We start from the raw sequence: 27,723 nt of genomic DNA, 5'->3' as shown, positions 1-27,723 counted from the left end.
TCTTTCTTTCTTTCTTTCTTTCTTTCTTTCTTTCTTTCTTTCTTTCTATGCTCCGCGTGGTTCTATTGTGCAATGCAGTCCAGGTCGAGAGCAAACCTGTTACTGTAGGTGCTGTGATCTGGCCTCTAGGCGGGATCCAGCCCAGCACTCAAAAGCAAATGTGTTAGTATAGGCATGGCTGCCTGGCCTGTGGCCACATCCATCCCATAACCAGGTCTTGGGGCTGAAGTTACACTGGACACTCAGCATCATGTTCATGTGTTACATGTGGCTGTTCTCCTGCTTTCATGGTGAAACCAAATAGGCAGAAAAAAAGCTGTATTTTAGGCCTCTTTGTAGCGAAGCTCAGTATCTTTTCTCTCTAATGGCCTGGGATTCTCACGGGAAGAACAGCTTAGGTTAGATATGTTTGCACACACACATTTGGAGAGAGGGTGTATTATAAGGCATTGGCTCATGAGATGATGGAGGCTGTCAAAAGGCAGCCATTATTGAGATCCAGATTCCTTCTCGCCCTGGGGTTCACATGATCTCTTCTCTGTAGGCCTCCCGATGTCCGTTCTTACAGAGACACCAAGCCTATTGTGACTTCTTTCATCCTAGTGACCTTTTTAAACTCAGTGGCTTTTCTAAAGGACCTGTCCCAGGTAGAGTTGGTTACATTGGTCTTAGGGCTTCCCCAGAGGAACTGGAGGTAGGGGTGCGATTCAGCCTGTAATGCTAGCTTCTTATAGAAAATGACTGCAGGCCTCCATATCTGAGTGTCATACCAATCACAGTTAAGGTGTGGGCTTTGTGCCAGGCAGTTCTGGGGTCCAGTTCAGGCTTCTCCCTCATTAGCCATGTGCCCTTGGCAGAAAGAGCGCGCCATGCTGTCACCCTTATGTTCTTATTCTGTATGCAGAGACAATAAAATCTCTTACAGTGTCGTCTCAGAGGTTGAAAGACACACTTTATGACAAGTGCTTTAGCTCGGGGCCTTACGTAAACAGGGAGTCCAGCCACAGTGACTATCATGCCTCTATATATCTGCCCACACGAATTTGTTCAGGGCCGAGGCACACCCCTGCCAGCCTTAGGCGCTCATGGCCCTCCCTCACCGCTGTCTTTCAGAGCCCTTCTGCACACGCTTCATGGACTTCGTATGTAAGAACCGCCAGCAGTGTCTGTTCCACTCCATGGTGTGTGATGGAATCGTCCAGTGCCGAGACGGCTCTGATGAGGATGCCACCTTTGCTGGATGCTGTGAGTGAACGGGTGGGAGTCAGCCACTCTGTGGGGAATCTAAGACAGGGTCATGTCTGAGTGCCCAAGCCTGTTTGTTGATGTTGCTTTTGCTGTCCCCTTTCATCACGTGAGCACTGATGCCTCGTATCTATTAGGACATGAATGTGATCGGGCTGGTGAGTGACCAGAACCTTGGCTCAAATGTCACCTTATGGGATAGACTGGCCTGCCATCTACATTAAAGAGCCAATCTCCCTGTCACACAGTTTTGTTCCAGTGGTCTTCATGGCAGGGATTCCCCACTTTGTATTCTTTATCTTACAGCCAACCTCTCCGCTGAGAAATGTCCCTAGTCAACCCTTCTTGTGTCACTGTGACCGAATAGCTGGCAGAAACAGCTTTGAAGAAGAAGGGGTTACTGTGGCTTGCATTTTTATAGGGTTTGTTCCATGGTTGTGTGGCTTCATCTACTTGGGCAGAATATTGTGGTAGGAATGCGCTAGGAGAGAGACATTTTTACCACATGGCACACAGGAAGCAGAGTGAAAAGGACACTGAGGACCCAGTGTGTCCTTCAAAGGCCCAGCCCAAGACCTACTTTTCCAAGTTGAGTTCCACTTCCCAGAGTTTCTGTAACGTCTCAAAATGGTGGCACCAAGTAGAGTCCAAGTGGTCAACCATAAGACTGTTAGGGACATTTCGTATTCAGAGCATAGTACATGCCTTGAGCTATCTTAGCAAAATGCTGTAGACTGACAGGGTGGCTCAACCAACAGAAGCTCTGGAGGTGTTGGGAGCACTGTCTGGGGCCTCCCTGTCCTCCTGGTAGATGCTATCTTTACCTGTGTCTTCACATGTGCTTTCTACTCTACGTATCTGTGTCTAAACTTCTGCTGTTGTTTTATATATTTGTCTAAGGAAACAGGACCATGCCATGTTGCCCCAGTTGGCACCAGAAACCTGTGCTTCAGTGACAATCTTTTCCTAAGGACACTAGTCGCACTAGATTGAAACCCACCTTGACGACCCTATTTTTAATGTAAATTTCTTCATTAAAAGTGTTATCTCTAAAGGAGGCAGAGTTTTGGGACTTAGGAGTCCTGCCCTGTTCATGTTCCATGTGAGTGTGTGGAATGGGTTAGCACAGCGTGTGCTGTGCTGAGACCGGGTCCTGCCTTGATTTTTCACGGCTGCCTTAGCTCTGCAGTTTCCCAGCAGAGGACCTTGGCTTCCGAGCAGCACTGCTGCCTGGACTCTCCAGCATGGGCGTGAGTGACCCAGGCTTGACCGATGTCCATCACCTTCTAGCTCAAGACCCCGAGTTCCACAAGGAGTGTGATGAGTTTGGCTTCCAGTGTCAGAACGGAGTGTGCATCAGCTTGATTTGGAAATGTGACGGGATGGATGATTGTGGCGATTACTCTGACGAGGCCAACTGTGGTAAGAAGCCAGAAGACCCGCCTCCCTCCGCCAGCCTTCCGGTTACACCTAGGTAGGGCGGGGATGCTCAAGGCATCTCCCCTGGAGCCTTTGCCTTCCTCTTCCTCAGCAGCACATGTTGCCAGCTCTCAAATCCTCACAGGAGGAATGGAGTGGAGAGGGAACTGACATGCAGTCCGTGCTAGGGGAATCCTTATTCCACTCCTCTTCCTTTTCCTCGTTGGGAGGGCCACATCACATATGTGGAAGATAGTGGAGAAAGGTGTCTTAGTTACCCCCGCCCCCGCCCGTGGCAGAATACACCACAAAAGCACCTTCAGGAAGGGAAGTTTATTTTTGTACCTAGTGTAAGGGTGCAGTCCACCGCAGCAAGGAGATCATGGCAACAGCAACCCGAGACAGCCACACAGTCAGAAAGCCGGGAGAAATGAGTGCTGACACTCACTCATTCACTTTTCTGTTGTATTCAGCCCACTGCTGCAGCCCATTGGCTATGCTACCCTGACTCGGGCTGGGTCTTTCCTGCTCTATTAAACATTTTTGGAAGACCCTCATTAAGCATATCCAGAGGTCTGTTTCCATGCCTTTTCTAAGTTCCGCTGTATGTCAACAATGAAGATTAACTATCATCATGCTAATGCTGTGGAAGGTAGCTCCCTCTGGAAGTTACAGATCATACCATCATCAATCATCATCATACCATACCAAATAACCATACCAAAGTTATTTCTTTGGTAAAGTGTCTTGATTAAAAGTCAGAGTGACCAATTTCAGGGTACCAGAATAGGTCAGAGAAATAGGGGTTGGAGGCCGAAGAAGATGGAGTGCTGTTGAGTTTGCAGATGTTACTTGTCCCTCCTTATGTTCTCTGGGAGAACAGTACAGGTGCCCGTAGCCGTGGTCCTTAGGGAGATAAATAGCTAAGCCTTGCATCCACGGTAGTGGGGGATAATGACTGACGGTATGGTTGGTCTCTGCAGAAAACCCCACGGAGGCCCCAAACTGCTCCCGCTACTTTCAGTTCCGCTGTGAGAATGGCCACTGCATCCCCAACAGGTGGAAATGTGACCGAGAGAACGACTGTGGGGACTGGTCTGATGAGAAGGATTGTGGAGGTGAGAGCCCCGGGGTCTCTGTCAGCCCCTCCCCCCCACCAGCCCCATGCACCTGCAAGGAAGGACAGCTCTACCCCTCTGCAGTGCCTGGCTTAATCCTTTCTGTTTTGGCTTTTCGTGAGGAAGGGAGGCTGCTGAGTTCTTCTGGGACACCATCTTTTTTTCACTTCTGTATGCTTGTACAGGTGCTTACGGAGGCCAGAGGTCAACCTCTGGTGTCGTTTTTCAAGCTCTCTTCACGTTGGTTTTTGAGACAGAGTCTCATACTGGGGACTTGGGGCTCACCGATTAGGCTAAGCTGGCTGGCCTCCAAACTCCAGAGACTACTGGTCTTCTTCCCAGCACCCCGATTACGAAAGCCTGAGCCACCGTGCTCAGCTTTTTGTGTGGGTTCCAGGGATTGAACTCCGGCCCTCAGCCCCAGGACCCCCACTTCCGGTCTTATGATCTCTGCAGTGGGTTTCCACTGTCTCCAAGGCTACCCCTTCCTGATTCCCAAGGGTTTAATGAGGGTGAGGTGCCCACAGCCTTGCCTCTCAGCATTTGGTCTGTAACCCCCCCCCCCCCAGCAATTTCTCTGAAATATCTTAGAGATGTCAGAGGACCCCATACCATGTGCACCTTAATAAGTTTCCAGGTCCCGTGAGTTTTGATAAATTTAGGGGCCTCTGGTTCAGAACATCTCCTCTTGGGTCATTGTGATGTTTCAGCTGAGAGCCATGCTAGGCTCTGGTGAGCAGTCTCACTCTGTGCCTTCTTTGATGGCTGTCTACCTGCTTCCTGTGTCAGGGGTTAGGGGCCTTTGCAAGAGCGAGCGCGTGCTAGCATTACGCCATTTCGAGTGTTGCGGTGTATTAATTCTGCTAAGCAGGAGGAAAAGACTGCCGTCTCTTCATAAGCCCCTTCCACACCCTCTATAAATGCCATTTAAATGGGCTGATGTTCACAGCTGTGCTTGCCACTGGTCTCCTTTGGCTGGTATAACAAGGACATCGGCATAGGTCTGGGCCTTTTTTTAAATTATTTTTTATTGGAGATCAGGATTCTACTAACACTTGGGATCTCCTTGCTTGTTCCTCTTCAGATTCACACGTTTTCCCCTCCCCCACCCCTGGGCCCTCCACATGCCTGCCCAATTACTTCCGCTGTAGCAGTGGGGCCTGTGTGATGGACACCTGGGTGTGTGACGGCTACAGGGACTGTGCCGATGGCTCAGATGAGGAAGCCTGCCCCTCCCTAGGTGAGTCCTGGCCCTGGTTTGCTCCCTTTGGCTCTTGCTGTTGTGGAGGGGAGTCGGGGAACACTGTACCCTAAAATCATGTGGCAACCCAAGGGAAGCATCCCAGCATTTAAACTGCAACGTGTGTTTCCTGCCAGAAAAGTCCGGCTACTCTGCCTCCCACCCCTGCTTCCCTGGCAGTGAAGAATCACAGCTGGGATAGTAAGGAGGTGTGTTGCTTATGTACAAACTCGGGGGAAAGGGTACAATGTTTCTGCTTGCGGACCTGCAGGCATTTTCCTTTTAAAAGAAGGGTGACCACTGCCATCTAGTGGCAGAACACAGAAACAGCTGAAGGTGCAGCCACGGTGAATCCGGAGGCCTGAGACCTCCACTGTCCTGTAGTGAGGACAGGGCTGAGGGGGCTGTGCGGGCTGAGGGGGCTGTCTGCTTTCCCTGAGTGGGAGGCAGTTCCAAGCTTGCTTTGAGAGAACTGACGCTTACTCTGTACAGTCCTTTACAGGGTCCACTCTTAGGTCTGCAGTGAGATTCATTTCCTCTGTGGACATCCCACCGTTTCCCTGTTTAAAAGTCACCCGTGGCTTCTTGGCCTGGAAAATCAGAGGAGGCTTTAGGGCTCAGCGGTAGATGATTCGGTGGTTATTAAACAAATGTCCTAACAATTAGGGCACTCGTTTTTAACTGGCGAGTTGTTCATTAGTTTTCTAAAAATTTTGGTTTTTAAAAAATCGTTAGTGTAGATTCGTTGTCCAAGATAGTGGGTTTTGTTACGACATCATTTTCATCCGTGTGTGTACCTCGTGCTTTCGTCACAGCCGCCCACGTTTTCTCCCAACTTGTCACCTTTCCTTCTCCCAGTGATCTTCTAGAAGACTGACTTTTAAAACTCCCCACTGTGTGTGTCTGCGTGTGTGTTTGTTTGTCTATCAGTGTGAGTGTGTGTATGTATGCACGTGTTTTCATGCGTGTTCACATGTGGGATGTGGAGGTCAGAGGACAACCACAGCGTTGGTCCTTGCATTCTACCTTGTCTGAGGCACCTAGAGTCTCTTGCTGTGTGTTGCTGCATGTGCCAATCTAGGCAGCCCTCAAGCCTCTGGCAGTTCTCCATCTTCATCTCACACTGGGAACACTGGGATTACAGGTCCTCATGCCTGTGAGGCAAGCACGTTAGCTATCTTCCCAGCCCAGGAGAGCAATGCTCAATACCCAGTCCTTCCTCTTTCCCCTTCCTTTTCCTCTTCTTTCTCCTTTGCAACCCTTACCTCTCCCCATCCCTTTTGTCTACTCTTCTCCATTCCCCCTCTCCCTTACCTTTCCCCTCTCTCCTCTTTCCCCCCTCTTTGCTCCTTCCCCACCCACGGCCCTCCTCTGCTTCTCTTCCCTCTCTTCCTTAGTTAATCTGGAGAGAGCTTCTCAGTGTGCCACCCAGGCTAGCCTGGGAGCTTGCTGCAGCACACCCTGCAGAGACTCTGCCCGATGGATCGATGGATCGATGCTGCTGCTGCTTTGGCTAAGTGGGAGCCCAGCAGGAGCGCCCCAGCCTTCTTGGTTCCTGCTGTGTTACTATGGTTTTTACCAGTTGCCCTTGATGCTCCTGCACAGCTAACTTTGTGAAGCTGTCCACAAGCTATCCATCCCAATTTCTCTCCTCTCTCTTCCTGGCTCTTCTGGCTAATATAGAAGACTCCTGGAAGATAATATGGAGGAAATGTATCTGGGGCCTGACTTGTTTGAAACTGCTTTTGTCCTTTCTTCAAGTCTGATTGGTATCTGGGCTGGATTTGGAACACTGGCTCATCAATAATTTTTTCTTAGAATTGTAAGGCATCTGCTGTCATCCTTTGAATAGCTTTTAGGAAAGCCATAGCCAGCATGAGCAGATAGTCTGTGTGCGGTTACATTTCATCCTTTCCCCATGCTTTTCAGATCTTTGTCTTGGCCCCAGGGTTTTGACTTTTTACTATGGTACTTTGATGTGCATTCTTCTCCATGTAATGGAGAGCCATGTGTTTTAGTTTGAGGGATTTTTTTTCCTAGAACTGTTTGGTAATGATACAGACCTCTGTCATTTTTCATGTCTATCGATTGCCTCTCCTCATGCTCTTTTTGATTTTATTTTTTCAAACAAAATCTAGCTATGTAGCCCTGAAAACACCTGTGTAGACCAGACTGGCCTCATACTTGTGCTAATCCTCCTGCCTTTGTCTTTTGAGTTGTTGGGATTTGGGGCACATCACTACATCTAGACCCCTTATTCTTATTTTTATTGTTGTTATTGTTGTTTGAGACATGATTTCTCTGTGTAGCCTTGGTTGTCCTAGGCTCACTTTGTAGACCAGGCTGGCCTCAAACTCAGAGATCCACCTGCCTCTGCCTCCGGAGTGCTGGGATTACAGGAGTGCACCACCGTGCCCAGCTGCTTTTTTTTTTTTTTTTTCCTATTTACTCTTTTTAGCTTTAAAGATTTTTCTTTTTCTTCCCAGTGTTTGTGATATTTGCTTCACTTTGCCAGCCCTGCCTTCAGGTGTCTTCATTTCTGTTAAGCAGGATTCAGCTGCTTTTCATTTTTAATATTGTTCCATTTAGTGCTACACCTGATTTCATTTGCATGGAGAATATGCATATTGTCCGTGAGCTTGCTGAGGACGTTTGGCTTTGAAGTTTGCTTCTTCGTGTGTTGGTAGTACACATGCTCAAGATGTGTGTGTGCGCAAGTCCTGTACCTGGGGTACACACGCAGAGGCCACAGCAGGACGCTGGCATTTCGTATCTTCTGTTGCTTTTCAACCTAACTTTAAAACAGTCCCTCACCAAATCTGCCCAGCTTTTTCCCGTGGGCGCTGAGTATTCAAACCCAGGTCCTCATGTTTGCAGAGCAGTGGTCCTTGTCACTGAGCCATCTCCTCAGCCTCCTGATATCTGCTTCTTATAAAGTCTGTATTTCCTCCAAATGACCTTTCTTGGATCTCTCTCTCCCACTCACTCTCTTTCTCTTCCCCTCTGTGTGTGTGTATGTGTTGCATTTTATTTTGTTTTTGAGGCCAGGGGTTTTTCTTAGATAATCCTTTTTTGTTGCATATGTCCCAGGATGAGAACTAAGATGCTGCTAAGTGATCCTGACCACACGGGTGGGTGTGCCAGCCTCTGGCTTTGTGGCTGGCCTTTTTTTCTAGGAAACCCCAGGCCTTGGTAATTTTTTTTGCTTATCCCTGAAACTGATGGGTATGCTTAGAGGAGATTCTGGGCCTCCTGCCTAAACTGTAAGGGTCTCCAGTCAGAGCACTCAGGAAGTTTCCTAACTTCTCATTGGCTGACTAAGTTCAGTATCACTGTTATCAGTAGCATCTTCTTGCTCAGTTGTGGCTGCTTTTGTTTTCATCCTTTGCGAACCACAATCAGCCGGGCTTCGGCCCTGCTCATATATGGGGCAGGTGTCTCCTGGGCTGAAGCTGGAAGGCTATGGTAATAATCAGGCTGCTTTCGAAACTTCTGGCCCCTCCCCAGTCTTCCCTCTCAGGTGAGAGAGACACTTTCTGAGCCTTTATGGGGTGGGGGAATCCTGTGATATTGAGCTGGCTGGTGCAGAGAGCTTTCTCTTCCAATAGCTTAGGGCAGGAAGCACCCTCTTCTGGCTTCCTGTTTCACTTGCCTTGTCCGCCAGCTTTCCTTTTTTCTTATCTATGCCTGCGTCTTTAAACAGAATCTCTCACGTGAGTCCGTGGTGGCAGGGCCCTGTGAGGAGCAACATAGGGCATCAGTGTCCCATTTGCTTTCTCTGTCCATAGCTGGCAGGTAGCTGACCCCTCCCCATCATGTAGTTCATGCAGGCCTGCACTATCCTAACACACCAAACAGTTGAATGGTTGCCCTTGCAGCCAAGCGCCCTCCATACTTAAAAGTACATTTTTTTTTAAATGTTTCTCTAGCAAACACCACTGCTGCCTCCACTCCCACCCAGCTTGGGAGGTGTGACCGGTTTGAGTTCGAGTGCCACCAACCAAAGAAATGCATCCCCAACTGGAAGCGCTGCGATGGCCACCAGGATTGCCAGGATGGCCAGGATGAAGCCAACTGCCGTGAGTATCCCGTCGGGGGCCGCTTGCCGAGTCCCGTTCTTCTGCTTCATCTTCAGGCAGCTGGCACCTGTGTGCCTCCATGTACCTGCAGTCATTGTGTTCTCTACGAATATGCTCTGTGTTCTATCCTTGCCGAGTGGACAAACGTCATGGTATATGACCGTGATACTGGATTTAAGAAGCTGGCTAAATATTAACTACCACGGGCATACATTCCCAGTGGAAAGTCTCTGAGTGGAAGAAAAATATCTTAAATGAGTTTTTTGGTTTTCCCAAACACATTTAATTCCTCAAAGTACCTACTGGTAAAGCCAGTAGTACTTTGTGAAGTATTCAGTGAGCGTCTCCGAGGCATTTAGAATATCCTGCTGGGAAGATCACCTGCAGCGCTGTGTTAAGAACCTCAGGCTTCACCCTGCTGTAATTACACTTATGAAGAAACAATAGGCCACACAGGGAACCTGAGCTCCACACCACACTGGCATGATGGCTGTGTCCCACTGCCTGCTCCCCTGATGTGCCCAGGGAAGCTCCTTGGGGTAGGTGCCAAATGGATGGACAGCCAGGGTGTCTGCTAACTGATGCTCAGGGGCCAGGAGAGAAAGCAGGCAGCCTGGAAGTGAGATGACAGAGATCCTAAGTTTCATCCTCAGCACCCAATTAGTATGTTTAGTCACTGGCTGCACGTGGAACCTACTGCTGGCCTGAGGAAGGGGAGAGGGAGGCTAGAATGTTACCACTTTACCTGCCACCAACCTGGCTTTCTGTTGGGGGACACTCCACCTGCTTGGGCTTGACTTACAGGGATCCATTGGTCCCCTACTCACTGCAGACACAGATGTCCTAGCCTGCCACATGCCCAGTAGTACCAGGAAAAATTTTTTTCATGCATATTTAATTTTGCTCAGTGTGTCAGAGTGTGAGAGTCTGTTACCATCCCCAGCAAGCCACCAGCTTGAAGGCCTTGCCAGAGCCTCCACTCTTCCTCATTCATCACTATTATGGTCTCAAGTTTTGTCTCTTAAAGATTCTTATGAAAGGAAAGGGGAAGGCTGGGCCCCAAAGGGAACTCTACCAAAGCTGCCATTTCCTGATGCAACTGGGTCTAAGCATCAGACCCAGCAGGACATCCAGTGTGTCCATCCATCCATCACCTGCTCCAGGCTGCTTCCGGCATACATCATGGGAGCAGGCAGAGAGATAACTGCCAGTTCGGAGCACAGCCATCATATCTAATTATCAGCTAATCCCTCTAATTCAGCCCTTAGGAAATAGATGTGACCCAGAAGGATCAACTGCTTCTACTTTTTCTTTGCATTTGTGAAGTTTGTTTGTTTGTTTTTTTTTAATATGCATTCTGTCCTTTTTAAAATGTTCTCCACACTTTGGCCAAAACCATGAAGGCCTGCACAGCGCACCTTCAGGTGGCACAAAAAATGACAAAGTAGCTGAGTCTTTGATGAAATAATCAAAGCTGAAGGGGAAATAGCACTAAGGTTTAGCTCAGGTAGAATCCTGCTTGCGCACAGGCAGCATGACTTAACTTCAACCCCCAGAACCCAGGAAAACGGAAAGGTGAAGGGTCTGTGCCTCTACTCCTGGCAGCTGGGGCCAGCTTAGCCCACATGGTGACTTAGCCCACATGAAAGCCCCTGCTCTCAAAGGAAGTAAATGCCATTTATGAAGATGATATTTAAGTTTGTCCTCTGACCTCTGTCCTCACATTCATATATGGGCACACATGTGCTTCTATTACACACACATAAAAAAAGAAGGCAAATTAACAATTTGTGGTGACTTTTGATGGGTTATTCACCACGCTCTGTTCCTATACTTCTGTTGCTTCAGTCTCCAAATCTCCTTGTAAGTTTGGTCTTGTCTCCCTTTTAATAAAAGGAAGATTAAACTTCAGGGAGGACACCCAAACACTGCACCCCAACCCCCGTCAGTGGCATTCGGACACTTACACAGATAGAAAGCTGTGGCCTTGCCGTTATTCCACACTGAATGTTCTTATCAAGGGAGAACACACCAAACCCAACACAGAGAAATTCAATACGAGTTAGTGTAAAGCCTGCATTTTATTGAAGGAGTGAATACAGCTTTCTGAAAGCAGGGCAGGTTTACGTCAGCTCACGCACAGCAACACCACAGTGGGAACAACTTAGCCAAGAGCAAGCCATGGCGTCAGGTGAATGTTAAAAATAATTAACAGGGAAGAAAAGAAACAGGGCCTCCCTCCTGGGTGATCGGAACTTGCTAATTGGCATCCTTTAAATAACTGTTTTCAACCCGTTCCAAGTCTATCTCACTCACAGGGGTGTTGCTTAGTTAAGGGTCTTAAAATCAGGATGTGCTATTACCCATAATTCCCCTTGTTCCATTATTGTGATCGCCTTATCAAAGAGAAAACGTGTTTCCAGCACCCCTCGTTCTGCGCTCAGTGCCTGTCAGTCACATGTTGGTTAATCAGTTTAAATATTAATGACAGTCTTACTTCCAGGTTTTAAAACAATGCTTTCTTGTTCCTAAAGTTTTAAGCCTCATTTCACGAAGCAGCGTCAGAGTCCCCAGTTGCCCTGCTCACTGTTGCTTCTGGTGTTGCTTCAAGCTATTATCAACTGGGAGGTTTCTGTGGTGGGAATCTTGTGTTTTTCAAGACAATCCCCTTCAAAAACAGCTTGGCACCTTTCTGTGTCACCCACCCTGCCATTCAGCACCCTGTCCCCCAACATAACTCTTGGGATGACCCTTGCTGTCTCCTACATTCCCCAGGGTGACATATGTGTTTGCATTCCTCTCGATGGAGGAGTCGCTGTGTGGGCGGATCTTCTGTAGTTGTGTGATGTGTCTCCATCCTACATGGATCCTCTGTAGTCATGTGATGTGTCTCCGTCCTACACAGCGATGCCTGTGTCATGGGATGCTCATTGCATGGATGCCGGGGGTCCGGCTTGGGCTTGTGAGACAATGGCAGCAATACGCCTCAAACCTCTTTTGAATACACCTTCACATGCCACATAGCCCTCGCCCTTTTGCTTCCCAAGACAAACCAATTTCTGCTCAGAATCTGATAGGCATCTGTAACCTCATGCTCTTCCTGTAGAAGGGGGATTCTAGTTATAAAAATCTTCACAAGGGTTGCAAAAGCGATGGCTTCTTGGGCAAAACACATACTGTGCAAAGGTGCGGATTATAATTTGGATCCCCTGTACCCAGGGGCAGGTGTGGAAGCCTCGTCTGTGCTTTCAACATTTAGAAGGTAGAGGAGGGGGTCTGGAAGCAAGCTGGCTAGCTAGACTCGACCAATCAATGAGCTCTGGGTTCAACTGAGAGATCTGCCCTTAATGAATAAAGTGGAGAATGATCAAGAAAGGCGTCCAAGGCCGACCAAGGCCTCCACCCACCCACCCACAGGCACAAGCATATAGGCCCATACACATGCATACATGCGACCATACCATAACACATACACACAAAAATTCTTCATAAAGGGTTTTGTCTATTCTCTTTTCCTCGGGGTCCATGGATTCTGTACCTCAGTGTCCTACTAGCAGTGGGCTAGAAGTTTTCAAACGTGCACTTGAACTGAACTTGTAGAGACTCTTTGCTTGTGTTATTCCCTAAACAAAACACTGTCACACCTGTTTACACAGAGATTATGCTCTGCCAGGGACTGTGCCATCTAGAAATAACTTAAAGTATGTGGAAGGAGGTGCAGAGGTCACGTTTGTTTGCCTTCACTATTTTAGTTCCCTGCCCTGTGTCGGAGAGCTTGGTGTCCACAGGGAAACTGGAACCTGTCACAGAGAGACTGGAACCAGCCGTTCTCTAGTCCCGATCAGCTCATTTTTCCAAGTGCCCAAAAAATTTGCTACTCCGTCCTAAACACTCTCGTAGAGAGGCCTTGAATCTTCCCCATGAAAAGCCAGCGGTTGAACACAGTTGTTACATCACTTCTCAACTCCTCTGGCTGCTCCTTCTTTCCTGGCCAATCCTGTATGCTTGCCAGTCTGGAAGCATCTCCCAGGATTCTTTAGGTCTTCCCTTTGAGCATCTTGACTGCTCATCAGAACACCACCCATCTTCTTCCTGGGTCTCACACTATGCTTACTCTCAGTCCAAGCCATGCTCTAGGCAAGTGGTTCTCAACCTGTGGATCATGACCCTTTGGGGGTTACACGTCAGCTATCCTGCATATCAGAGATTTGCATTATGATTGGTAAGAGTAGCAGAGTTACAGCCACAAAGTGGGAACAAAATGGTTTTATATGGGGCGTTGTCACAACATTAGGGTATTAAGGGGTTACAGCTTTAGGAAGGTTGAGAACTATTGCTCTGCAAGGGCAACAGGATTGCAGTGCTCATTCTAAGGCAGAGACAATCCATGCTAGCTGTCACGTGTGTCACGTGCACGCCCTCTTGCGGTGCATTTGGAGCAAGTCCTAGGAACCAAAAGTGTCATCAGCTAACCCTGAGAGAGAAAACAAAATAGTGTGTGTGTGTGTGTATATATATATATATATATATATATATATATATATATTATATATGTTAATTTTTAGGTTGTTCTACTAGCTAATCTCTTTGGGGATTTATTTTTAGTGCCGAAATCCTAGGATGGATTAAACAATTTATTGAAAATATTTTAAATAAAGGTTAGATTGCGTTTTTTTAAGCCTGAGTTTTCTTTGGCTGACACTGAATGATAATACTGTATAGTTACCGTATGGAAAATGCTGGTTTTGTGCACACGGTGAGGCCCGAGCTGGGAGAGGCTTTGCTGTTGAACCTTGTTGGAGGACTTACAGTCCGAACTCATGAAAGCAAGGTAAAACTTCCAACTTAAGAACAGAGCAGACAGGAAGGTCTGGTCACTGTGATATGTGGCCCCACATGTAATGTCTTAAAGCAACGTATGTTCTGTGTCAGACATGGACTAGGTATCAGTAGGCTAAAACCTAGTTGTGGATAGGGCTGGCTCCACTGGAGAGTCCTGGGATAGCTGGTTCTCTGTGTTTCCCAGCCTCTGAGAGTCTGCAGTCCAGAAAATCCTGGCTCCTCCCCACCTGCAAAGCCAGCAACTTTGTATCTGCCTGCTCTTCTGCCTTTGGCTATCTCTTTCTGGCAGCAACAGGAAAAATCTGCTTTAAAGGACCCATAGAGTTACCTGGGGACCACGTAGGTAATATAGGTTGAGTTTTCTCCATCATGGTCTTTAATTTAATTCCATCTTCTAGACTCCCTTTTGTTATGCAAGGTAACATTGCAACAGTGTCCATGGGTTAAGATGTGAAAGTCTTTGACACAGAGGCTCACACTTGCCCTCAGATCCTACTCACAGGGGCATGACATCTCTGATACAGCCCTTTTTTATTCAGGCTTGGACAGGTAAGCAAGGGTTTGGACAATGAAGATCCAACACCAGACCACCCTGAGACAGCAGATTTGCTTTCTTTGGCCATCCTGTTCTCTCTTTGGGATCAGTTTTCAATGACATAGTCACCACTCCCTTTTTGATCCTCCTCTACAATGGAGATCATGTACCTTTGGCTATTAACCTTCTTTGAATTGAGTCTCTTAACCCTTAGCTTACCCTTTCCTTATCTTGTCAAAATACTTCAGATTCGTGCAATTAAAAATACCACATGAGCATGTGTGCCTCTTCACATTATCGCCATTCACCCAATTATTTTTGTTAGCCAGCTTAGACAGCATAGCTTCTTCCGAGATTGCAAGCCAATGCTGGGAACACAATAATCATCACTACAGGGTTAAGAACTAGGACCTGTCAGTACTAGCCAAGATCAGGCCTCTTTGCAGGTGCTTGAGCTTATGAGATCCTCAAACACAAGTGGCAGTGGGATGTTACCCAGCTTTCCAGAGGGATGCTGAACTACGGGAGGTGCTTGAAGTCACTCTGAATAAGGATTCCAACCCTTGTCTGGGCTGCGCATAGAGCTCAGTTGGTACAGAGCTGCCAATTTGCCTGTGTCTTAAGTATGGTTTCTACTGCTGTGATAAGCACCATAAGCAAAGCAACCCGGGAAGGGGAAGGTATATTTCAGCTTACAGTTCCATATCACAGTCCATCATCAAAGGAAGTCAGGGCAGGAACTCAAGCAGGGAGGAGCCTGGTAGCAGGGAGGAGCCTGGTATCGGGAACTGAAGCAGAAGCCATGGAGGGGTGCTGCTTACTGGCTTGCTCAGCCTGATTTCTTATAGTGCCCAGGATCACCAGCCCAGGGGTGACACTGCCCATGGCAAGCTGGGCCCTCCCACATCAATCAAGAAAATGCATCACAAACTTTCCCACAGGCCGATCCGATGACAGCAGTTAAGGTTCCTTTTCTTCCCCAAATGACTGTGGTTTCTGTACAGTTGACATGAAACTAGTCAGCATGCCTTGAATGCACAAAGCCCTGGGTTTGATTGCCAGCATTGCTCGACTTGGGGCGCAGTTGTACATGTCTGTAATCCTAGCACCCAGCAGATGGAGATAGGAGGATCAGAAGTGCCAAGTCATCCTCATAGGCATACCCAGCTGGAGGCACGGCTGAAATAATTGAGGCTCTGCCTCAAAAGCAAGCGTAAGCAAAATGCTCATTCAGTCTGTTTGACTCCAAGGTTCCCAATCTTCCTGAAGGGAGATCATAGTCTATGTGATAGTCTATGTAAACAAAATGCTACCACAAGGTGGCCAGCACCATTCTTCTTCCAGAGAATTGTGGAGCAACAATCAGTAGTTCAGAGAAGCCAGGCTACTTTATTTAAAAGTGGTGCACCTGGGCTAAGCTGCACCATGTAACGTATCTTTTCCCTCTGAGTTTAAGGAGGCTCTCTGTATTTCAGCCACTCACAGCACCTTGACCTGCATGAGCAGAGAGTTCAAGTGTGAGGATGGCGAGGCCTGCATTGTGCTCTCAGAGCGCTGTGATGGCTTCCTGGATTGCTCAGATGAGAGCGACGAGAAGGCCTGCAGCGGTGAGTGACAGCACTTCACTTCCTGTGGGGGCTTCTAGCTAGCACCTTTGGTGCATTGTCTCGAGTTGAAAATGTCCTCTGCCTGGGAGCGCCAACTTGAGGGGAAGTGTGGTCCAATTCTGATGGACCGTGCAGCCAGCTCCTCCCTGGCAGTGAAGCCTGGGTGTGTGTTCCCCAAGATCTCTACCCCTGCTGATGTGTATGTATGCCATTGCTCCCGTAGAGCCTCGGGCTGCAAGTGGGGTTAACTCAGTCCTGTTGTCTAGAGTGCATGCCATCCTTCCACTTGCAGCATCTTCTATTGAGAATGAAGCTTAAGCTGATCAGGCCTGGGCGGGGGGGGGGGGAAATTGCATAAGAAAATACGGTGGGAAATGTTGGAGCCTAGGAAAGGTGCTATGGGGGGCTGCCGTCATGTTTTCTGGGATAGCTTTCAGGTGACGATTGTGCCCTCTTAACAGTTTACACCATAGTGGTTCTAGGTCACAGAAGTTCTTTGAGATTCAAGGATTTGTAAGGTAGAACTTTCTTGGACTTCTCTCTCTCTCTCTCTCTCTCTCTCTCTCTCTCTCTCTCCATCTCTGTAGATGAGTTAACGGTATACAAAGTTCAGAATCTTCAGTGGACAGCTGATTTCTCTGGGGACGTGACTTTGACCTGGACACGACCCAAAAAAATGCCCTCTGCTTCTTGTGTATACAATGTCTACTACAGGTGGGTCCCTTCAGCCACAGGCCTGCCCCGCGGGTTCTCCTGTGGTGTGCCTGGAGGACTTGTCTTTAGCAGGCTCATTCGTCTCTGTCACCGCACACTGCCTCTCCATGACAAAGTCTCGCTTGTCTTGGTCAGGGTGGTTGGAGAGAGCATATGGAAGACCCTGGAGACCCACAGCAACAAAACCAGCACTGTGCTGAAAGTCCTGAAGCCAGACACCACGTATCAGGTGAAGGTCCAGGTCCACTGTCTCAGCAAGGTGCACAACACCAATGACTTTGTGACCCTGAGGACCCCAGAGGGCTGTAAGTATTACAGCTGATCCGTTTGTGTGTATGAATGTGTGATCCTGGAGGTTGAGCCCAGGGCCCTGCGCATTCCTGAAGGCACTCTACCACTCAGCTACATCTGGAGTCCTTTTATTAATTTCATTTTGAGTCTCGCTCATTTGCATCTGGCCTCAAACTTGCTCTGCAGCCCAGGCAGGTCTGGGGTTTGCAATCTTCCTGCAATCTTCCTTCTCGGGTAGCAGGGATGGCAGATGTTCACTCTCGCACCGGTTTATGATGCACTTTGAAAGTCTGTGGGATTAGGGTGTGGGAGGAGTTGTAGGTGTGCATGGCCAAAGCCAACTCTGGGTGTCTCTGTCATGTTGGCCATCTAATTTTTTGAGCTAGGGTCTCTCTGTGGATGTGGAGCTTCTTGACTGAGCTGGGCCGACCGGCTGTGGATGCTTGCCACTGTGTCCAACCTTTCCGTGGGTGCCGGGGATCTGAACTCAGGACCTCATGCTTGTGCGGTTCGCTTTGCCCGGTGAACCATTTCCATAGCCCTCAGGTCATCGGCACTAGAGGGTGTAGCAGGCCTTTTCCTGAGGATACCGTTGACGGAGAGTATTTCTTATCTGCACTCTACATGTGTGAGGATACATGCCTGTCCCTTACACCCGTGGAAGTGCTGTGGCTAAAGTTTTCCATGCTGGTCTTCCTCACCATGGCCCAGCATGCTCTCACCCCTTTGGAAGCTACTTTCAGATGCTTTTTACCATTGCAACCACCCTGGTCCCCACCTTTGGCATTTCTTGTCTAGTTTCTGCTTTCATTTTTCTTTTCTGGGCACGTCCTGGTGCCTGAGACTTCCGATGTCCTATCACTTAAATATGAGGCATGTCAGCATTTTGTTGATAAGTTTCTAAAACCTTAACAGATTCTAAGAGCGTTTCTCCACCTGCTCCTCCTTTTAGAGTAGGTGACTCCTGCCCTGCAGGTCTCTTTATTCTCATCATTTACCCCATTGCCTGAAGAGTTTTGAATATGCTGTCACCCAAACTCATTAAGGAGTCTGCTTTGAAGTTGATCATATTCATTTGAATGTAAGATTTCTGTGATGTTGGAAAATTAATCTCCTTCCTCAGGAGTCACACCCTTAGTCCTCTGCTTTGAGGTTGGGGAGTTTGCAGTGGCTGGGGCTCTCATGGACAATTAAAATCTCAGCGTCAAGTTCTAAGGACCTAGGAGGGAGACAGGCAGGCAGGCAGACAGACAGACACAGACAGATAGGCAGACACACACACACACACAATGACTCAGTCTGCCTTAGCAATTCCAACTTGAAGCCTGGAAGGCTACTGAGACATCTACACTCTACTGAGACATTCTGGGAAGAGAGGAGAGAGGAGAGTATCTTGTCAACGTAAAGGCCAAGCTGCCAGCATTTTCGACAGAAAGGAGATAGGGTTAGCGTCCTCCTGCATCCTGTTTTGTTCTTGATTTAAGTTCAGGAAACTTCCTTTAGTCTTCTACTGTGCAGATGGATCTTAACCTCTGGTTGACTCCTTTAAATTTTTAAAATGTACTGTAACTTTGTACCTAGCATAAAGATTGTACATGTTTTTGGGTACAGTCTGACACTTTGATACACATATCCAAGGTATAGTAATTACGGTCAACAGGATAGCTGATAACTCCACTCGTTTTGTTTTGTTTTGTTGTTTTGTTTTGTATAGGAGACATGTAAACTTCTCTCTACTCTCTATTTTAAGATATTCATTTAATTGTTATCTATCACAATTGTCCTGCTGCGCTGTTGAAATTAGGCCTTCTTCCATCTGTCCACCTACAACTGTTTTTTTCTCCAGCCCTCTCCTATGACTCCACTCTTGCAGGCTTTGGAATCACTAGTCTCTGCACCTCACTTTTACTTAAGAGAGTTTTTCTTTATTTCAGTGGAGAATGTTATTGCTATTCTGACATGGATTGCACAGAATGTGTGGATTGCTTTGAGTAACAGTAATATTTTAATAACCTGACTTCTTCTTCTTCTGTGTGTGTGTGTGTGTGTGTGTGCGCGCTCTCTTCAACGTCTCTTACCTGGGTTTTAAAATTTTTCATTGTACAAATCATTTACCTTCTTGGCCAAATTATTCCTACTACATTTTTTGAACAATTTTAAGCAAATTTCTTTTAAACTACTTAGTTACTGAGATATGCATTTGTTTTGTTTACATACAGATTTTATACCACTTATTTTATGAATTCATGTATCAGTCCCAACTGCTTACTGGTAGAATCTTTTTTAATGCATATAATCAAGTGATTCGAATGCAGGGGGAACTTGGCTTCTGGCTTCACTGTTTTCTAGTGCCAGACCCCCCGAGGAACCTGCAGCTCTCACTGAACAGTGAAGAGGAAGGTGTGATTATTGGGCACTGGTCTCCTCCCATCCACACCCATGGCCTCATTCGTGAGTACATTGTAAGTATTGTTCAGACATAGGTGTGGGTTTCAGAGGGCTTTATATCACTAGGAGGTGATTTGGTGCTGTGGATAATGACCCATCCATTAGAACACTGTTTTACTTAGCACACCTGAGTTACTTTCTTTTCTTGTCGCTGTGATAAAATATCCTGACAAAAGCAACTTTAGGGAGAAAGGTTTGCTCACAGTTGAAGGGTACCATGGACAGTGGCAGGGAATGCAAGGCCATTAGAGCTGAAATAGCTGGTCTCGTTGCATCCATGGTCAGGAAGCAGCAGTGGGCGCCCACTCTCAGCTCACTTTCTCCTTTTATACAGTCCAGCAACCAGCCCAGGGGAGTGGTGAGCTGTCTACACCTCAGTCACCCTAATCAAGGTCATCAGCTGCAGGGACACCCACAGCCTCATCTCCCAGGAGCGACTAGATCCTCCCAAGCTGCCAATTAACACTAGCCGTCACGGCACCCTCTCTTCCCTTTCCCTGCATGTGTCTTCGGAAGGTATTGGACGGCCCAACCTCTGATTACCTTTTCCTCATGCTGATGTATTCACCCTGCAGGTGGAATACAGCAAGAGTGGATCTAAGATGTGGGCCTCCCAGAGAGCTGCTAGCAACTTCACAGAAATAAAGAGCTTACTGCTCAATGCCCTCTACACCATCAGAGTGAGTGCCTATGCCCTCTCGAGCCACTGGCCAGTCCAAAGATGGCTCTCTTTGTCAGCTCTGTGCTTATGTTTAGGAAATGACTAATAGTGTCCTTCATAACAGCTAGTTACTTGTCTTAAAGAGGGGGAAGTCCAACTTCCTGTTCAGGTAACCAAGGACTTTTGGTAACGCGGCTGTCCCTGCTTCTAACTAGACACTCTGTTGCCCCTGGGGTCTGTACTTTTGTGCTTACCTTTTTCTGCTTATCATTAGCTACAGATGGATTTACATACCTGTTTTGTGAGATTATTATGAAATGAAGTATTAATGTATTGAGCAGAAACGAGATAGATTTTATGCGAAGGGTGTTTACTAAAGCCATCAAGACACACCCCCTGGAGACTCCCTTGCACTGATAATTCCTCCAGGACTCCTCTTATGTGTGTGTACATGTGTCTATGGATACAAAGCTTAAAGATTTCACACATACACTCACACACACTCATACCTGCCCTTCAGAAGAATCTGGGTATCAATAGATATATTAAGTATAAAATAGAAATTTTGTATTCTTAGGACTATTATAATTCTTTTTGCCTCTTGTCCTTCTTATTTGCTGGGGCCTAATATCCATGGTCTCTTTGTCTGTTTTTGTTTTTTGTTTTTTGTTTTTTTTTTCCCTCACTGCTAAAGTCTTTAGCTTTTTCAGAATTCTTACTGAATGGTATGTTGCTTTTTTTTTTTTTTTCCTATTAACTCACACTCTGATTTGAAAAGGTGGCTGCGGTGACTAGTCGTGGAATAGGAAACTGGAGCGATTCTAAATCCATCACCACCATGAAAGGAAAAGGTAAATGATTCCAGCGCTTGTGGATTTAGAGATGATAGATGGAAACTGTTTGGAAATGACCTTCATTGAGCTAGAAAGGAGAAGCCTAGGTTAGAAAGCTCCTCAGGGCCTCCTTTTCTGCAGCACAGGAGCCCTTCAGGTTTACAAAGATGTCAAGTCTTTTGGGGGCAGCCATCGAGTGTATTCTTCCTCTAATCATTATTTCCAAAAGGTCATTATGCCAGGTCATTTTGTGAGCCTGTGAAACTTCTAACCTAGGAGTATCTTTCCACTAAAACCAGACATGGTTTGCATACTCATTGTGGTGGTGTTAAGGCACCTCACCGATATGTAGGCCAGGGCTATAGATGGCACATAGCACCAGAACTGACCCTCACGTGCTGGACACGTGAGTTTATCTAATTGGTCCCTCAGAACAGCTGCAAGATGAGGAGCAGAATGTGGTATGTTACTTGCCCTAGGCCACACATAAATGACAAAGTTGGGATTAGAACTGCACAAGTCTGACTCCAAAGCCTGTGCTCTTAACCTTCCTGCTGCAACCTCCCCTGACCCAAGATCCCTGAATCTGCTGGGCTGCTCTGCTTGCCAAGAGGCTGTTCCCCATCCTGCATGTGGGCCTCTTGGGGCTGCAATCTTTGCCTTTTGCTTCTCTCCATCCTTGGTAGCTTAGTGGGAACTGGAAGCTCAGTTGCGGGGGTGAATGGATTGAAGCCTCTGGATGAAGGGTCCTGGTACCCACTGAGCAGTGGCCAGAAGCCCATCCTCCTGGTAGTGTGTGTCCTCAAGTGTAGTTCTGGCGCTGGGGACTTTCACCCCCTGGCCTTGCAGATATTAAACCAACCGATCTCTGTGGTGTGGGATGCGATTGGGTGATTCTGCTTTCCTCTGAGCCAGTGAGAGGGAAGCTCTGAGTGATGAAGACTCAGCTTCATTTACTCTAAATTCTGTGGGACTGTGGCAATTGGGGTAGGAGGCAGCCCTAGTTAATGCTGCTGGCCAATCAGTAGGCAGAATGCTGGCAGGGGATAAAGAGGCTGTGCTGAGATCCTGTTGTCTTCTCATTTCTCTCAATGAAAATCTGGGCCAAGGTATACAAACCATCCAAATGCAAAAGAAGGGAGTTTGGAAAGCCACCTTGTTTCTGCATTCAGTAAACACAAGTCAAATACACATTTTAAAATTACCCTGAGTTGGAGTTTCCTTCATTCTCTTCTCTATGATTTTTGCCAAGTCTCAGCTCCTCACATGTGCTTTGGTCAGGCTGTGTGCAGAGGGCAGCTCTGTACCGCACCCTGAAATAGCCATGACCTGGAGTCTTTGTGACTTTGGAAAAAAGGTGAAGGACAAAGACAGCAGTGATGTCAGCCAGGTTCATTCATGAAGGATGCAGCAGGCTAATACTGCTACCAATGAGAAGGCCACCGTGTGTGGAGTGCTTCTTGTGTTCCACACACTAAGTATGCTTTTTGTTTTATTTAACCCCTGTGAGTGAATTATCATTGTCCTCATTTTGTAGCTGAGGGAAATGAGCTTTGGAGAGTCCTGACCCGCCCATTCATCACCATGATTATAGTCCAAGCTGACTTTTCCATAGCACCATGCCCTGTCCTTCAAAAAGGATACGAAGGGCCTGGAACTTTGTTTTTCCTCATAAAGACATCATTCATAGGGATCCTGAGTCTTCAAGAGCGAGGCCCAAGCTAGGCCTGTAACTTACGTGTTCAACCTAATGGCCTGGCCAGCTGTCTGAGCCAAGTTCATTGTTTGTTCCCCAAGCAACAGTGGGCCCAGCCTCAAACAAGGAAGGGGTGGTAGAGGAGGTGGATGGATAGGGCCAGCTGGAGTGCCCTTTATTCCTCGGCTGAGAGGCCACTTTGTCTGTTGAGATGAAAGTGCTCAAGTTCTGCCTCCCTCACTTTTCACGGTATGGTTTCTCTTTAACTCCTTTCTCTTTTCAGTGATCCAAGCACCAAATATCCACATTGACAGCTACGATGAAAATTCTCTGAGCTTTACCCTGACCATGGACAGTAACATCAAGGTAATTCTCTCTTCTTGGACTGGCAGCTGGGTGGGGCTTTCCTTTTTGTGGGAACTGGTATGTCTTAGTGCAGGGAGATTAGGAAAGATGAAGGACCTGATCTAGTGACGATGAAATGCCAGACGTAGGATGTTTTCTTTCCCCCACGAAGAACAACTTGAGTCTCCGCATGTAATTATTCTGCCTCAGCCTGGTGCTTTAACCATATAATTAGATGGTTCGCAGCTCCAATGCACAGAAAGACTTAGTGTTAAGAGAATATGTGTGCCCTGTAATTTTCAGCTTTATTGGATTTCCTGGTACTCGGTGCTAATGCAGAAGTTCCCATTGTGGTAGAGCAAACTTCTTGGGCCTATTGGATGCCTTGAAAACCTGTCTGTCTTGTATGTCTCATAATCACCCAGTCTCTCCTCATCTTCCATGACTGGTCCCTTGGAGCACCCATCTGCATAGCCCAATCCACCATACTTATCTATATGTGATCTTTGGAATTGAAATCTACTTCCATAATGTCATTTCCCATCTGCTGGTCCCTCTTCCCATCCTTCTCCATCCATGATGTTGTGGCAGGGTGGTCTTCAGAGTCCTTGTGCCATTCACTTAAGAATATCTCATAGTCTGTTCTTAGTTTTCAAAGAGGACTAATAGAACAGATGGCTTAGAGTGGACCTTTGTCACTAGTGTTTGGTCATGAAAACATCTTTTTTTCTGGTTTTCCCACATGCAATGATTTTTAGTTCAGAACCTTCTCTAATGGAGAACATGGAGAAGGTAGTCTTCCCTGATTTTGTGAGTCTTATAAACCAGCCTTTGCACTGACCTCTTAGTTTTGACTGAGAGGACAACCTGAACTGAGGTGTCCCCTTAAATTTCACTTAATATAAATAGCTGAATATATTTAATGGTGGCATAAAAAGAAGTTGATTAAAAATCAGAAGAAACACCTGTCCATTGAAAGCAACAAGGCAGCTAAAGGGGCCAGCTCTGCATGGTGTATTCAGTGTGACCCCTGACTGTGTCAGCTGATCATGTCACATGCTTTCTGGTTCTTGGCAGGTCAGTGGTTATGTGGTGAACCTTTTCTGGTCATTTGATGCCCACAAGCAAGAAAAGAAAACCTTGAACTTCCGAGGAAGCTCACTGTCATACAAAGGTAAAACTCTGGAGCGATGTTGCTATGTAAGCAGGAAGGAGCAAGCTAGATTGGTGCCTTCTTGGTAGCAGAGCTTGTGGAGGGAGGCTGGAAGTGAGCAGGTTTCCCTGAAGATGGTTCTTGCCCATTGAGGATACTGTTTGCATCCTCATGACCCAGGTAGAGTCTTTACTTGGTGGCTCCACAAGCCTTCTTCTAAACATGGAGTGATCCTCAGTGGAAGCTGGAGCAAAAGAGGAGGAGAACCCCGTAAGAAGCCAGAATGACCCCTATAGGTGATTTTGCACTAAGAATCTGTCCAGATTTCATTACCTGCTTCCTTTCTAGTTTTACTGCCCCTCAGCTAGTAAGAGGTAGCTACGGCCTGGTGTGTGATTGGCATTGGGTAAAGATTTGTCATCTCCACAGAACTAAACAACCAGATGAAAGGAGGAGGTGGTCTCATCCTCACTTAGGTCTGTGCAAAGTATGAGCTCTATTAAAATTTTTCTATCTGAAGATGGTCTCACGAGAAGATTTTAATGTATTTCTAAGAGAAAACCTTCAATACCAAAATCTGCTTATGGGTGCTACGAGCTTGGGAACTTTCTCCTTTCCTTTTTTCCAGACTTTTTTAAAAGGACTGTCAATCATAGTTTTATTCCCTCCTTGTTAGTCTTATGAAACAGAAACCATGGATGGTAATGATAACAATTGTTATTATTATTTATTGTTATTACATTTTCTTTTTCTGTCCTGGGGATTGAACCCAGGGCCTTGTGCATGCTAGGCAAATTCTCTACAACTGAACTAGCTCGTAGGCCTTGGTTTTTCAAATACCATATAGCTCAGGTTGGCCTGGCACTCACTTTGTAGCTCAGGCTGACTTCGTGTTGGGAGCTCTTCTGCTTTAACCAGCTGAGTGCTTAGACTGTAGCTCTGAGTTCAACTGGATTGCTTTCATGAACGTGGGTGGCTGGTCATTTACTGGGGCAAGAGCAACTTATAGCGGCCACACCACTGAAGAAAATGACTCCCCTTTCCCCACCCAGTATTTACTGTCGCAGACACAGAAATGGATGTCCTTGTTCACAGCTTTGGAGACCCTCTCTGATTTCCTGAAATAGTTGGATTGGTGGGTATGAGTCTCAGGCTTCCTGCCACAGAAGGCCACATAACTGCAGGAATTTTTTTGCGAATTATATGTCCACATAGTCAGCTTTGGGAGTTACCCAGACTCTAAGAGTCACATGTGCTAATTACTAGAAAATATTAAATGAGTTTGCAAACTTTTGAGAAAAAAAAAAAAAGTATGTAAATCCAAACAAATTCTTGGCTCTCGCCCCACATCCATACATCCATGGCATTTCTCTTCTTTCTTCTCACAGTGAGCAATCTGACAGCTCATACGTCCTATGAGATTTCTGCCTGGGCCAAGACAGACTTGGGGGACAGTCCTCTGGCATTTGAGCACATCTTAACCAGAGGTATACGTCCGCCTGCTCCAAGTCTCAAAGCCAAGGCCATCAATCAGACTGCTGTGGAGTGTGTCTGGACTGGCCCCAAGAATGTGGTAAGAAGACAAGAATGACTAACCCAGGGTAGTCTGAACCATCCCCAAGGCTAGGACCCCAGGAAGCCATAGGGCTTTCTTTGCTTGCTGCTCTTGCTTCATTTCTTTACCTAAACACAAGTCACCTGCCAGCTCACTATTACCTTTTAAAGGGCCTTGGCATCTCAGCCAGCCCCACATCTCTGACCTCACTCTGCTGGCCTCAGAGATAGCTCCCTGATGTTTGTCATGTAGAGTGCTGTATTCATGTGCCAAGGAACTCATCCTGGGTGGTAGGCTTGGTCAAATCTTTTAATTTAATAGCCTCTGCTTTTTTGCATGGCCCACAAGGTGACAAAAGCCTGAGCCCTCCTCAGTACTCCCTTTTACCTTGAAGGAGAGTCTACCCATAAGTAGACATTATTCTCTATTAAGAGGCTCAACTTGGTGCCAGCCCTCTTGTCTCACTGAACAGCCCTCCCGAGTAACCAAAGTATAGCCTACAAAACAGTGGAGCAGCACATAGCGCTAGGGCCTCTCTTTACGTGCAGGTTCAGAAAAGCCGCCTTGCCTGTGCCATGCCCAGGCTCGTGCATTCATTGGTCACATACCCCACCTTTCACAGGTGAGGAGTCAAATGAGGCCCACTGCGGGTGGCTGTTCCTGTTCCCGGCTCTCCACGGCAGTGCGCATGGTCATCTTCTCCTAACTCCCATGGCTCTGGGGACACTTTTCCATCCTAGTCACCCCACCTTATGTATTACAGGCCCTATTATAATGAGGTCATCCTACTCCTGAGCACCAGCCCCCAACAGGGACCACAGCCTCCCATTTAAGCTGTATGGCTCACTTGTTCATTTTTTGCTGTCCCATATGCATTTGCTTTCCAACCTCAATTCCTCTCTTCCAGGCTCCTCCCACTTAACTGGTTCCCTTTCCTCTTTCATGGTCTAAACTCCCTCTTCTCCAAACCTTCAGCCACTGAGGAGAGTTACAGGAAGTGGCGCTGTTGTCTGGGTCAGACATCCTCTATCAGTCTTCCTTCTGTGCCCAGGGCAGCTACAGACATGTAGTCTTTTTCTTCAGGGGAGGAAGTATCCTGATCCTATCTTATCTCCCTCAGTTCTTTCCCATATGAAATCACTCAGCTGTAAATTTTTTTTTTTCTGTACACTTAGTCCAGTTCCCACTTTCCTACTTTGAGTTTCCCTCAGCTTCCTACATGGATTCATAGAATGTCCTTTTAGCATACCATTGGTCAAATGAAGTTCAGGGCCTCTATTGTAGCAATACACTCTCACCCTGGAGGGGACACAGGCCTTGCCAGCTCCAGCCAATGGTGTGCATCTTCATGGTCCTCACGGGCCAGCCTTCTGGAGCCACAGTCAATTGTCTGTACTCCAGGCAGCAGGAGGGTGGGGAGATGGACTATCCTTCCATTAGAAGAGCCTTCTGGACCATCCTACAGAGTCCTTCTGCTTACATCTCATTGGCTGATACCTCATTACTGGCTCTTACAGCTTCCAGGGTGGTAAGGAGAACAGACTTCTTCCCTCCAGGGTTCCACTAAAAGGAAGTGGGAATGTCAGGGAAGTTGGCTGCATCTGTCCTCCTGTGTTCGATCCACATGCTGCTGAGATTCCCACATTCACTTGACAACTCCCACATTTCCTCACCTCTCAGGGTAGCCAGTCAGCTCCCCTGTACCTGCTCTTCAATTGTGTAACATTGCCTTTCCTTGGTAAGCCCCTCTTTGCTCTGACACTTCATTCGGTCCTTGGAATGGCATCCAGCACTTCTCATTTGCTCTCATGGATGAATCAGCCCTTTCTTCCTTCCCTGGCCATTCCTCCTCAAGAAGAAACTGTGTGTGAAGAGGGGTTGCTTCATACTCACTTTCAGAAGTGCACAACGGCATGCTTGTTCCTAAACTTGGTCAACATAA

General features: G+C 47.1%; 1 protein-coding gene across 2 annotated transcripts in view; it reads left to right on the top strand.

The window, feature by feature from the left end:
- Sorl1 (sortilin related receptor 1) overlaps window positions 1–27,723 on the top strand; it is a 166,560-nt gene that overhangs the window by 124,305 nt on the left and 14,532 nt on the right. For both annotated transcript variants that reach the window (XM_055621821.1, XM_055621819.1), the window contains 14 exons: window positions 1,114–1,245; window positions 2,536–2,667; window positions 3,648–3,782; window positions 4,867–5,022; window positions 8,952–9,101; window positions 15,954–16,085; window positions 16,673–16,799; window positions 16,935–17,104; window positions 19,440–19,552; window positions 20,114–20,218; window positions 20,978–21,050; window positions 23,012–23,094; window positions 24,151–24,247; window positions 25,615–25,799. In XM_055621821.1, coding sequence (XP_055477796.1) covers window positions 1,114–1,245; window positions 2,536–2,667; window positions 3,648–3,782; window positions 4,867–5,022; window positions 8,952–9,101; window positions 15,954–16,085; window positions 16,673–16,799; window positions 16,935–17,104; window positions 19,440–19,552; window positions 20,114–20,218; window positions 20,978–21,050; window positions 23,012–23,094; window positions 24,151–24,247; window positions 25,615–25,799 — 1,790 coding nt within the window. The remainder of the gene's footprint in view (window positions 1–1,113; window positions 1,246–2,535; window positions 2,668–3,647; window positions 3,783–4,866; window positions 5,023–8,951; window positions 9,102–15,953; window positions 16,086–16,672; window positions 16,800–16,934; window positions 17,105–19,439; window positions 19,553–20,113; window positions 20,219–20,977; window positions 21,051–23,011; window positions 23,095–24,150; window positions 24,248–25,614; window positions 25,800–27,723) is intronic.

This window comes from Psammomys obesus, unplaced genomic scaffold (genome assembly GCF_907164565.1).
Source record: "Psammomys obesus unplaced genomic scaffold, mPsaObe1.curated_primary_1811, whole genome shotgun sequence".
In the NCBI taxonomy this organism is placed as follows: domain Eukaryota; kingdom Metazoa; phylum Chordata; class Mammalia; order Rodentia; family Muridae; genus Psammomys; species Psammomys obesus.
Note: the sequence above shows the minus strand (reverse complement) of the source record. Positions and strands in the feature narration are given on the sequence as shown.